Raw genomic sequence first — 14003 nt, forward strand, 5'->3', positions numbered from 1 at the left:
ATCTGTACCCCTGGTTTTGCTGACAGCCAACTAGCCCGAACATTTTGTTTGTATGCCTGTGAGAGGCACGTACCCTTCATTGTCACACATGGCGCCAGCCTACCATTTCACTTTGCGCAGAATCCGGTGCGGTATTTGCCGCGTCGACTTTGCTGTTATGCCTTTGCTGGTTTCTCCCTGTTAGCATCATTTGCGCGCTCAACTGTCAGAGAATTTCTCATTCAAAATGGCTGAAGGGATAAATGTGCCTTTTCATTCCGTATTGGATGATGAGTTTTTTGATCTATTTAGAAGCTTTTAGACCTACTACACCAGAATATGATTTCCTAGATGATGTAGTTTCTCATTCGCATACATCTTTTTATGATAAGTTAGTTGCCGATAATATGAACTCAACAGCTGAAGAAATGCAGTATGATTTTGATGATATAACCCAAGCCCCATTATGTAGTTATGTTACTATGAATCAATTTAAAGAAATTCGTAAGGGTTTATGTAAAGACACATTTTCGTTGATACATTTGAATATAAGAAGTTTAAGTAAGCATTTTGATGAATTACAGTTATTGTTGGATAACCCAAAAAACCCTTTATTTACGGTGATAGGATTAACTGAAACGTGGTTATCTTCATGCCCCAAACGATCTTTCTCGCTTGAAGGATATAATGTTTTTGTGAATAACAGACCCGATCGTTCTGGCGGTGGGGTTGCCTTATATGTATTAAGCAGTTTTGAATGTATTGTTTGTGAAAAGTTGAGCAAAACGAATGATATTGTGGAGTCCCTTTTTGTTCAAATTAATGTTCCTGGTAGGAAAAATATTGTGATAGGTATTATTTATAGACCCCCAAATTCTAATAGCAAAGATTTTTTATCATATCTCACCGAGCTGCTCACAGATCCTTTATTTGCTAACTCAGAGTCCTTTATACTCGGTGATTTTAATATTGATTTGGTAAAACATACAACAGACAATATACCGGGTGAATTCCTTGATACATTCTTATCCTTTTCTTTTTTACCTCTTATTTCCAAACCAACACGTGTTTCTAGTCATTCGGCTACTTTGATTGACAATATTTTTTGTAATGTCTTAACTCTCCCAGATTCTTCTATAATTTTGTCTGATATGACTGATCATTTTCCTGTTATGACGCATTTTAAGTATAATCATAGTAATGTTAATCCATTTCATTGTCAGGAAAGGCGTAGAGTAACTCAAGAAAATTTGTTTTCTTTTTGTGCTTCTTTAGATAATGCTAATTGGGAATGTGTGTTTGATACAGATGACATTAATTTGTCTTTGAATAATTTTTTTGATGTTTTGAATAATCATTTGGATATATGTATTCCCAAAAGAAAATACAAACGGGGGAATTATAAAACAACACCAAGGCTTCCTTGGATTACAAAGTCCATTTTACGATCTATTAATAGAAAAAATAAATTGTTTTACTCATTTAAGATGAAAAGAACAGAGCAAGCACGTTTGAAATACACTTCGTATAAAAATACCCTCACAAAAATATTACGTATAGAAAAGAAAAAATATTATCATAAGCAATTGCAGAGATATAGATATGACATAAAAAGTACGTGGAATGTATTAAAACAAGCTATGAATATATCAACCGAAATCTCTGGTATATCAAAAATTCGATTTGATGACAAGGTTATTGATAATTCTCAAGATATTGTAAATATTTTCAATAAATATTTTACAACTATTGGAGAAGATATTGCTCAAGAAATTCCCAATACTGATAAACATTTTACTGATTTTTTGAATCAGTATAATACACATTCTATATTTTTTACTCCTACCACTAGGTATGAGGTTATTGATATTGTTTCTGGTTTGAAAAATAAAAAAAGTGCAGGTTATGATGATATAAGCAATATGATTTTAAAAGGAGCAATATATTCTATTGTGGATCCTTTGGTGTATATTTTCAATTTGTCAATGTCAAATGGTCAGTTTCCGGAACTTAATGAAAATAGCAAAAGTTTTTCCTATATTTAAGAATGGTGATAACTTAGATATTAGTAATTATAGACCTATTTCTTTATTATCTTGTATATAAAAAATCTTAGAGAAAATTATATATAAAAGAACAATGAATTTTTTGAAGACGCATTGTGTTCTAACTAACTCCCAGTATGGTTTTCGAGAAAAGCATAGCACCTCTCATGCATTTTTGAATTTCATTGATAAAGTAGCACATGCTTTAGATAATCACTCTCATATGATCGGTATCTTCCTGGACTTCTCCAAGGCCTTCGACACTATTAATCATAATATATTGCTTTATAAGTTGTCCCACTATGGTATACGTGGGAAGGCCTTGGAGTGGTTCAGGAGTTATCTAACTGATCGTAAACAATATGTTTCAATAAACAATTATAACTCTGATATGAGAGAACTAATTTGTGGCGTGCCACAAGGTAGTATATTGGGGCCGTTGTTGTTTATTGTTTATATTAATGATTTATGTGCTTCCTCCCAAGTGTTATCATTCATACTTTTCGCCGATGACTCAGATGTGTTTTATTCACATGAAGATCCAAATACTCTTGTGCATACAGTAAATTCGGAGTTACAAAATTTACGAGATTGGATACGAGCTAATAAACTGTCCCTGAATATCAATAAAACCAAGTATATGTTTTTTAGTAACACTTTAGATAATTTGAATATGGATATTTATTTTGATGATACTGTCTTAGAAAGTGTTTCATATACAAAATTTCTTGGAATCACAATAGATAATAAACTTTCTTGGAAATTTCATATAGATTATGTTTGTAAAATTATTTCACGTAATATAGGCGTCATTAACAGGTTCAAATTGTTTCTTCCCCAACATTCTTTATTTATACTGTATTCGTCTTTGATATTACCTTATTTAAATTACGTAATTTTGGCATGGGGAAACACGCATCAAACATTATTAGATAGGGTTTTATTGTTACAAAAGAAGGCACTTCGAATCATTTGTAATGCCGCTCCTTGCTCTCATACAGCTTCTTTGTTTTCTGAAAATAAGATTCTGAAAATTAAAGATTTGTTTTTATTTCATTTAGGACAATTTATGTTCAGTTATAATAACAACTGTCTTCCGTTTATATTTGATTCTATGTTTCTTCGTAACCTGACATACCATAGTTACCCAACAAGACAGTCTAATGAATTTCACTTGCCCCTGCTTAGAACTGCGTTAGCTCAGCAGACATTCATTTATACAGGCCCAAGATTCTGGAACTCCCTTAGTCCAGACATAAAAAATGCTCCTTCTTTGTTTTCATTCAAAAAAAGATTGAAATCATTCCTCCTTAAGTCTTATAATGTAACAGAAAGAAATTAATTTTGTTTGTTTATCTTTTTCAGTAAGTAGGTTTTGTAAGCACCAGGATGCTATTGATTTTTCATAGGCTTGTTATATGTCGCGTCTTTCGCGGAATTCCACATCGCATCCCCTGTTTTTCTTACTCCAAACTTGTACATTATTACACGTGCCTTCACAGAGCAGATAATATGTTCTGCTATCAGCAATTCCATACAATTGTATATATCATTTTCTCGTCGCTTTCAACGCTCTACACTTCTAATATGGCTAATAGTCTCTGTTGGTTTGATCTTGAATGTATCGATTGATCTAGGCTTTTGTTTTTAGTTGTCTCGTCTCTTTATTTGTATTTCTGCTTCTTCCCTTTCCCCTTTTCCACTTTTTTTTTCATCCCGCACACATGTAGTTAAGTTTTCACTTTTTTTTTCCTCCTGTGAGGTGCCCACGTTGTACAAGCATAGTCTTTTGAGTGGGTACCTCCACTTTTTTTCGCAGAATGTATGTCTGTATGAAAAGTACCTAACTTTGTAATGATTATTGACAAATGTTATTCTTTGCTATCTATGTATCATTCCTTATCAAACGCATGTCGAATCTATATTTTTTGTACATTCTGTTGAAAGAAGTGAAAATAAAACCTTTGAATTGAATTGAATTGAATATATATTTACAAAACCAAATAGTATTTTTTCTACAAATCTAAGCACACACAATCACACACACACACACACACACACACACAAACACGGATACACGTACATTCCGACACTCGTTTGTATCCGTACAGATATACTGCACGCACGAACCGACAGTTTCATTAAGTTTCTTTATTTATCTTTATTCAAATTTTAGACAATAAAATAAGTTTCCATCAAAAAAAAAAAAAAAAAAGATCACAAAACAAAACAGCTTATAAACAAGTTCAGCACATGCATGCACACATCGTACGCAACGTGACACACGCACATTACCGAAGACCAGAGTATACAACCATTGAATAAGTGGTGCATAATTATTATACCTGTCATGTATTTTTGATATAATACAAGAAATCGAGAAACTATGTAGTGATTGCGCGTCGCGATTTAAGGAAAGTTTCAATCAGCCAAATCAGAAGGGGTAATAAAAAAATCATTATAGGGCCTATCTGTGTATTTGTGCGCGACTTACTTCCCTTGGACCACTATATATAAAGGCATTTAGGGTTAAATCATATTCAAGAAGTAATTTTACCCCTGGAAAATGGCGGGTATACTGCACACACATCGCTGTATGAAAATGCAAAATCAGAATGCGTTCATCTGAGCCACATTTCTTCAGTCTAGTATCTTTATAATCTCTTTACTTCAGCTCCATGTAGAATCGATGTTTTCCAAATAATTGTACCATGACTTGCTATCAAACAGGTGTCAGTATAATAATATTGTATACAGGCCTAATGTTGTATTTCCCATAAATAACCGCACGATGATCACTCTGAGCTGATCAATGATTCTGATGGTGGGCTGTAGCTGTTGTAATTTGTCATCGATTTCAGATCAGGTTCGGGTTCAGTGACATTTATTTCCAACAAATATGAAATAAGTACAAGTAGCGGTCAATTTTAAACTGCTGGGGCACATGTCTAGATATGTACAAAACTTGTGACTAGTGTGCGCTTCACATAATTACATTCCATGATATGCAGTACAATTCAGTGAATATAATAGAAATGCAAAACCGAGGTAAGGACAAGGATAAAGTCAGAGACATAGACAATAACAAAAACTTTAAAGACAGGGGCATATACTGTCGTTAATATACTGATCACAACGAAAAAAGGAAAGAAACATAGACAATCTATATACTACACATTCATTATTCTGTGAACACTTTCTATACACTATTTGTAGTGTCATCCAGAGCTGACCAGTTTTCTAACGTCTCAAAGTGGAACATACTACAAAATACACATTTTCTGAAAGAAGAAGGGTCAATCTCTATAATCCTAGCTAAGGGTGTCACATCGTGAGAGGAAATCTATAGCAAAACCTGTTAGGAATTGTCATTTTAAAACGATATCATAAAAATTACTACACATGTGCAACAGGAGCTCATGAGTCACATTACACATGTACATACGCAGGCATGCTGCATAAAATATACAGTTCGTATAATATTATGTACACACTTTAGACATAAACATATCATATATATGTATATATATACTGTATGTGTGTGTGTGTGTGTGTATGTATGTATTTACACTAATCTTCCGACAACTCATTAATGTATTGCTTTTGTAGATCCCATAATATTTCTCGTATCATATGTATATTCTTATATTTCGTATCATTATTATGTCGTATCATGATATTCCCATATTTCTCGTACTATGACCTTAGCCAAACTCTAAACAGACCTTTGTGCTTATAGTGAGACAGACTGTTGTACATTCCGGTGAAATTTAGCCAAATTATGCTTTATAATTTAGATATTTAGTAATTGTATTTTTTCTGTACTATTTTTGTGAGAAATATGAAAGTAATTTAGAATTGAAATTGACAAAAAAAAATGTAACTATCTATGATATAGCAGTTTAGATGTGACATATAAGATTGCATCAGATCGTCATCCATCATGGCAAACATTATTTGGGATGAGGATGTAGAGACACATGTAATCTGCCCTCGTTCGGCGACACCTGTCGATGGTCTTAGGCTTTCGACAAAGCCTGTTCGAGGTCTCGGATCAGATCATCCGGGTCTTCTATCCCAACACTAACAAGCGTACAGAACGAATAAACCAAACAGAAAGATAAGTATACAACATAAACATGAATATAATTATGGAAGTCGTCGCTTGGTAGCGATATACTAAATAGAAGACGCTGACAATTTGTATCTCCTCCCACCTTACGAAAGTGAGACGCAGCAGAAACAAGTGCAAGTCTGCGACGAAAAGCGTTTTACCACCAGTCAAAATCTATGCGTGCGTGGTTCCCATAACATGCTGTATGGTTATAAATTGTGTAGAGATTGAAAGAAATACCAAAGTGCGCATCCTTAATTGTTATCACAAGTTTTGTCTGCCTCTTCAAATCTTATATTTATATTATAGTAAACCTGAGATTTACAAACCAATTATATTCAAAAGGAACATGAGACATGTTCACGATCACGTAGTATGATAGGCAATTTTAAATACACATAATGCGGCGCTTTACCATGTGGTGCTGAATATGCTTTACAACTCGTCTTGTTGCACATGTGTTTGAAGTAACTGTCGCGTGATCTGCAGCTTCTTTAAAAATAAATGAATAAATGAATGAATAAATAAACATATATATAATTATACACTGTAAAAATATCGGTGTTAGATTTAACACCATGGGTGTTAAATCTAACACCGATCAAACTTCAATAGAGGACCACACCCACAGGTGTAGAAAATGTATTGTGACGGTGTTAAAAAGTGTTCGCCAGGCACTTCGTGGTGTTAATTTGACACTGTGGCTGGTGATATTTTTGACACTGCGCAAGAGTTAATTCAATAATGACACCGCATGGTGTTGATTTGATATTGGTGGGGTTAATTTCAATGGTATAACACCCGTCCAGCTTCAATAGGGGACCACACCAACTGGTGTTACTGTGGTGTAAATGTATTTACAGATTTTTTCAAAAATCAAGTACTTTATCGGAAAATTCTTTATCGTCTTGTTGAAGTTCAAAATTAACAAGAAGTGCAGTAACTAAGAAACTATTCAAAAAACAATTTTAAATTTTGAAATGACACCCGGATGTGTTAATCTAACACCATGAATGAGCACCGGAAATTTAACACTAGCTCGGTGTTTCATATTTAACACCGTTTTTTTTTGTTTTTTTGCAGTGTATATATATGATTATAGTAATGATGATGATGATGATGATGATGATGATGATGATGATGATGATGATAATAATAATGATAATAATAATGGTAATGATAATACGTAATAATATATCAAATATAACAGTATACATTAATGACGAAGATAACTTGTGTAGTGCACGCCATCGAAACATGACAAACAAAACACCCCTGAAATCATATTAAGTTCATAAATCGTTTTGATAATGCCACCACACGCTGGTTTCAAGTCTTATATAAATCATTATGTTTTTTATATACTCAAGGCGACTCACCCCCCCCCCCCCCACATTCCCTATACCTGAATCTGATGAGGCCGTCACTTATCCCTGCTGCAAGTCTCTCCTCCCTTGTCATGATGGACTCCCCGTGAGTCATGGATGCAGGATGCTGCATCAGGCTTTCCGTGCCTCCAAGGGACGTTGCCATGACAATGAGTTTGATGTTCTGGGATAAGGGTCACAACATTTTAACAAAAAAAAAAAAAATGTTCCAGATATGCACTTTGAGAAATCCAGCTGAGTTTGATCAAGATAGTATATCTCGTGAAAACACAAGGATTTACATCTGATAATGAAAAAGGCGAGTTTTTTTTTTTTTCAATCCTGTAACCGAGGGAAAGAAGATTTTTAACATCATCTCACGGTGATCCCCTCAAACTGGTATCTTGGTAACAACAAATTAATGTACATCAGTGTAATCAGGGAGGTCACCTCCCTGGTGCAATGCAGCTTCTGGGGCTGGTACGTTAAATTTAGCACGAACGTCTTACCTCCTAGTTTTAGCTACCAATGTATGCAACTAAACTTTTCGCTCTTATTATTATGCAATAGCGAGTGGTTGTCTTTCTATAAAGTCTGCATGATGTCGGGGTATTTTTGTTGGTTATACTGTAGAGAAAAAGGTGATTTGGATTGTTATCTGCAATAGGGGAATTTGGGGTAGTCATCCCGCAAAGAAAGTCGTTTATACTTCGCTTATTTGCTTCTATAACAAATTGTCCTTAACTCAAGAAGAGAACACATACAAGAGATTTGTGTTATATGATGATATTTCCTCAGATGGATATCGTTATCCATTGAACGGATATCGTTATAGGTATCCATTGTACGGATTTCATGATGTCTTACGTTCATGACAGTTTTGCCGGCTTCGATTCCTCCAACCAGTTCAAAGGCAACCATTCCCCCGAATCCTTTCTTCATCTGCTTCTTTGCGACTTGGTGCTGCGGATGGCTTGCCAAACCAGGGTAGCACACCTTCGACACCTGTAGTGTTGAGCAGTGAATGAGTGAGATTATTCCTTGACGACCAGTGGCGGATCCAGAGGTGGCGCACCGGGCGCGCGTCCCCTCTTTATTTTGTTGTTAAAACAAAAGAAAGGAAAAGAAAAAATGGAGGAGGGGCGCGTGCGTTCCCCTTTTATTTCGTAAAAGCGCGTCCTCTTTACGGAATTCCTGGATCCGCCCCTGTCAACTTACGATACTTTTCGAATGATTTGCATTCAGATGCATTCTACTATACGCACAGTGGACTTCACGATCACGATACAGTAAACTGAAATATCTATTACGCAAAAGGATGAGAGTTGTTCAGCCTTTTATATCCCCAAGAAGAAAAAAAAAAGAGACAATAAACTCCTCTACATTTGCCTTCTCCTAGTGACGATTGCGGTATCTATGACGATGATGATTAATGTAATAACAGTGCATTGCCATCGTTATTTTCCTCATTTATAGCATGTAAAAGTCATATTGAACTTGTTCAATACCACTTTTCACAATTGAATGATAAACATACATTGTCATCCACATTATTCTGTTTATTTTCATTAAGCCTCTCATCCCCTTTCTTCCTCCTCATTTACTTCTTCTTCTTCCTCCTCCTCCTCTATCCTCCTCTTCCATGTTCCTCTTCTCTTCTCCTAATCTTTTCCAACAAGATTTACTTGTATGAGTTAAAGGCTACATGAATATTTCTCTTCGGGCTTCTCTGCGTTCTCAGAGTTTCGGTCATTTTCTTCAATCCTTCTCCAACGCAATCACATCTTTAGTAGTCATTTGAATTCTCTCAACATCGTTCTAGCGGCAAACGGACAGAACTATTAGGTATCCTCACCTTTGGATGTGACTCGAGATACTGGGCCAGTTTGAGAGCGTTACTGCAATGTTTCTCAATCCTCAGGGGCAAGGTGCGAATTCCTCGCAGAAGCAATGACGCGGTAAAGGGACCCTATTAGAGAAGCGAGTACAAAATGGTTGCTTGTCGCACCAAAATCAACCAGTTAAACTTTCAGGTCCGCTATTTCAGAATACTGTCAAAATTGTATGTAGTTATACCAATACACTATTCAGGGCCGGTGGAACAGGGGGGGGGGGGGGGAGGTGGGGGCTACCCACCCCACACCGGCTTTTTTTGTTTGTTTGTTTTTTGGTTTTTTTTTTTTTTTTTGCACCCGTTCACAGGAATACATAAAGGGTGTAACCACTTTTGGTCCCCCACCTTTTTTTTTACCCCGGAAGTGGCCTTTGGTTTTGCGCTGAATAAATATTTTATTTCTTTTTTGCTTTTTTGCTTGTCAGCTGCAGAAAACCGGCTCATGAAACCCGGAAGTGCCCCCAACTTTTGAAAACGTGGCGCCGGCCATGCTACATGTATATGCACAGTATGTACAATGTCCAAGGTACCGCTGTCTGTGAAATAATGTACCAGATGTTTCGTACAGTTCTTCAGGTGCATTATTATTTTCTTTGACCAACTGATTTTGCGATGAAAACTCAGTTCTGTGAAGGTGATGGAAGGTTGTAGGACAAGGGATGAAGATAAGATTAATGCTGTTGGTTGTGTCGTATATGGAAAATGGATTACATTTGTCATTTTGATCACGTGCGTTCGTGGGGTATATGCGCCTATCGCTATCTACCGTATGGTTTCCTTAATCACGCAACAGGCTGCATATTATAAATGCCTTGAACAAACTGTCGACGACAAAGTTTGAAACGACACAGAAAGATGAAAATGAGAGGGTTTTTTTTTTGTAAAGCAATATATCAAGAGGAGTAGGGAATCTAGAATAAAAAATATGGTATTAATTCAAGAAACATATTGATAAGGAACAAACGAGAGACAGAGGAAATAAAAAAAAAAAGAGTGAGAGATAGAAACAGATTTGGGAAGATAGATAAACAAAATGACGAGTAAGTCAGAAAATGAGGAATTTCATTAACCATTGTGGTGCCAAGTTGCCTCTGATATTCGGTAAGGAAATGATACAACTCGGGATCTTTGGTGCACATGGAACCTCCCAGTAAATCGCTGTGGCCTCCCAGATACTTGGAACTAAAGTATGAAGAGGTATAGAAAAGAAACAATAATCCAATAAATTAGATTAAACAAGAAACGTTTCAGGTACAAATCAGTACGTTATACCATAATGTAATGGAGAATGTTATTACAAAATGTAATTGGCCAAAGAACGCGGCGTCGCTGAGCACGCGACAAGTTTTATTCAAATCTTTACCGTCATAGTGATACTTTTCGCCGATAAATTTTAATTTATACCATGCGTTCAGTTATTCTATTCTGCGTTAATTAAGCTTAAATAAAGGACCGGGGATGGTATAGTGGGTAACTCACTCACTCAATTCTGGCTCTTAAAAAAAAAATCGAAACAAAAGATACCCTACAGAAACCCCATGACTTTTCTGAGAGTTCTGTCCCGACATTTTTCCACCAGAAGAGCTGGGGGGGGGGGGGGGGGGGCTAAGGGGAGCAATACACCCCATTGACCCATCTGCGTACCAAACCCTTGAACCACCCTGACACACATCACACACATACACACACAGACACACACACCTCCCTCCCCTCTACGTTCGGCGGCCCATGGATAAATCTCTGAGTTCTATCCAGAAGTTCCTGATTCTGGGTTCAAATACATTACTTTTGCGCTCATTTCTGGAATAGCTGTTTAAGCAACACTTCCTCTTGACCCAAATGAATGGGTATACCACGATAATAATGACAGCAGGGCCTCTGGCAGAGCAACGGCAAAGCTGTAAAAGGCTACTCTGAGATCTAGGACTTTCATTACACTATTTGTTGCTGGTGTCAATCTATCATGTTACTGTGTCACACCACTTATTAAAGACTGAGAGAGAGTCCTCACCAGCTCTGGAAAACGATGTCCACCCCAGCGGCCAGCGTGTCCTGGAGGTAAGGCGATGCGAAGGTGGAGTCACACATGCTGATGGCTCCTGGTACAGAGCGGGCCACTTCAGCAAACCCTTCCAGATCAAGGATGGTCATCGAAGGGTTTGTGGGTGTCTCCCCGAAGAAGATCTGAAGAGAAAACCAGAAAATCTTTCTAATGGGACATCTGTGACAAAGCATTTACTTCTTCCTGCACGATCCAAGTAAAATTGTATATATTTTTCTTTTACTCTTGAGGATTGTGTATAATAACTAATTTTGTTTCATCATTATTTAGATATGAAAGCTTTGTGTGTATTGATGTAAGCACATTGTTCTGGAAATGCACTTCTGTTAATTCCTGGCACGGAGTAAACATCATTGGACATCCGCACCTGCTAAATAGTTGATTTGAACATGTTAAAAAAAATCGACTCCAGCGTATCTCTACGAGTCCTTCCAAACAGCTAACGAATAAAAAAAAAAAAAAAAAAAAAACAACCGACAAACATGACTGTTATGAAATTTTCTAGTACTAGCAACGATGCGAACGTCTCTTCAAAATGCTATTGTTGAATTCATTGGGCATTAGTTGGCTCAATACGCCCTAGTGGGACTAGTGTGATTGCCAAATAGTGCCACCTGACCACATAGACTTGGTGTCAGATAGATGCGTTATGTAGTAAGTGTCATTTATAAGGATCACATGAATAATCATTGCACTACAGACGCTTCGATCTTCAGTGTCTTTAAAAACCAAAAATGCATGATTGTACAAATGACCTTTGTCTAAAGCTCATGCGCAAAAATGGAAAGCCTGTTAACTGGCTTATTTAGTAAGTAAGTAAGTTTAGTAAGTATTCAGTAGATCAAGGTTAGTATATTGATCAGTGAAACGTACCTTTGTGTTTGGTTTTATGGCCTTCCTGAAAGCATTGGCATCACCAGCTGGAACAAACGTCGTCTCCACTCCGAAATCCGTTATCATAGATTTCAGAAACTTATAGGTTCCTGAGAAGATCGGCTCTTGAGCAATCTGTAAATTTCAACATGACTGTGGGTAGATCATAATTATGTCTGTATTATATTTTCCTATACGCATGTTCACATGGGTAAGGCTGTGATAAATACATTTGATTCTTCTTCATAACTCAAATTCCTGTCCAGTTCTGAAATCTTATAGAGGCACTCACATTTACAGTGTACTAAGAAGAGCGTAGGAGCTGTTGGCGCTGACCTGCAGGCCCATCTCCAGAATATCAACACTGAAAATATGAAAATGCTCAAACAGAGCAAGTAATGATTAGCCTAAATACTTCTTTTGTTAATACAATGAGTTAAACTCTATACCCGGAAAGAGCACACTTTCCGATGACATTCTCTCCATATCTTTGGGCCCCCTATTCCTCTTTATATAGGGTATAGGGCCTATGTGGATATCAACCTGAGCTCCTGTGAACTAAAGCTGTACTTACGATGTGGTCCCCCGCCCTAACCAGGGCCAAGACGGTGGTGGTGATAGCAGCCATCCCAGACGGGAAGACAAGGGCGCCTACTCCACCTTCCAGGGAGTTGATGGCGTGGGCAGCACTGTCACACGAGTGGTTGCCATATCGGGCATAGACGTAGCCGCGCTGTTGGATGGGTAAAAAAAAACACACGATTCCGAGAGTGGGAACATTGGAAATGTTTGCACTTTCGTTCTCAACGCTGTTGAAGGCATATTTGTAGCTCTAAATCCAGAATGACGGGTCGCCGAAAACGACAGGGCGTACAAAGGCCTTCTAATTGTATGTGGCAATGCAGTCCCACTAATGGAAATGATTTATGAAATCGTGATTTGGCATCAAAGTCGATATGGGTGATAATATGAAGTCAATGGATCAGATATTAACATAATCACTGCTGTGGCAAATTAATGATGATAGCTCTTTGCATAGCCAGAGCTTGCAGAATATACTTGTATCTCGAAGACTGAGCGCAAAATATGCTCAACAACTGCGTAAAAATTGATTGCAAGAGACAGTGCATCGAAATCAAATGAAAAACAATCAAATGCAAATCCATTTGAATATAATGTGATCGTTCACGCCGTCCCTGAACCCACCTGCTCGTATTCTGGACATCTTTCGACTTTCCCGAGCCTGTAGGTACTGGAGAGACTGATAGAGGGGACCAGAGGATGGGTGAGGTCGGAGAGCTTGGTTTGCGCCGTGACGGCCACAGTGTCCGGGGTGACTTCTGGAGGATAGTCGTGCCACTCCTCAAGTACCCTGGAGAAATCTCGGTCGCCAAGGTGATTCACCTTGAAGTTGGAGGTGATGCGGGACTTTGGCTTTGTCGACTCCTCCGCCATGGTTTCAGTCTACGCTGGCTCTTCTATGTTTTCCACCTTACCGAGAAATACCATGAATGAGCAAAAGGAAGTGGCACATCCATGCTTGGTGACGTATCAACCAGAAATGAGATGCACAAAGAAGTGATTCAGAGGATCCTGACCCAGACAGTCAGTAGGGACGGGGAAAAGTCAAATGGCATTAATGAAAGGCTCATGATTATTGTCATCTTGC

General features: G+C 37.4%; 1 protein-coding gene across 1 annotated transcript; it reads right to left on the minus strand.

The window, feature by feature from the left end:
* Positions 1-6043: 6043 nt before the first annotated feature.
* On the minus strand, positions 6044-13789 carry LOC140233193 (L-methionine gamma-lyase-like). Its single transcript, XM_072313306.1, has 9 exons — positions 13541-13789; positions 12909-13067; positions 12335-12469; positions 11411-11583; positions 10470-10581; positions 9361-9474; positions 8373-8510; positions 7544-7689; positions 6044-6107 (listed from the first exon to the last, which is right to left on the minus strand). The coding sequence occupies exons 1-9, from the start codon at positions 13787-13789 to the stop codon at positions 6044-6046; spliced, it is 1290 nt and encodes a 429-aa protein (XP_072169407.1).
* Between the last annotated feature and the right edge of the window lie 214 nt (positions 13790-14003).

This window comes from Diadema setosum, chromosome 9, assembly GCF_964275005.1.
Source record: "Diadema setosum chromosome 9, eeDiaSeto1, whole genome shotgun sequence".
Lineage (NCBI taxonomy): Eukaryota > Metazoa > Echinodermata > Echinoidea > Diadematoida > Diadematidae > Diadema > Diadema setosum.

What these genes read in the sequence shown, in the direction of transcription:
- LOC140233193 (XM_072313306.1), bottom strand. Translation starts at nt 13,789, where the DNA reads ATGGCGGAGGAGTCGACAAAGCCAAAGTCCCGCATCACCTCCAACTTC. An exon ending in GACATCGTTTTCCAGAGCTG is followed by an intron (nt 10,582 to 11,410) that starts GTGAGGACTCTC and finishes TTCATACTTTAG; the next exon opens with TTCCAAGTATCTGGGAGGCC. An exon ending in CCGGCAAAACTGTCATGAAC is followed by an intron (nt 7,690 to 8,372) that starts GTAAGACATCAT and finishes CCCTTATCCCAG; the next exon opens with AACATCAAACTCATTGTCAT.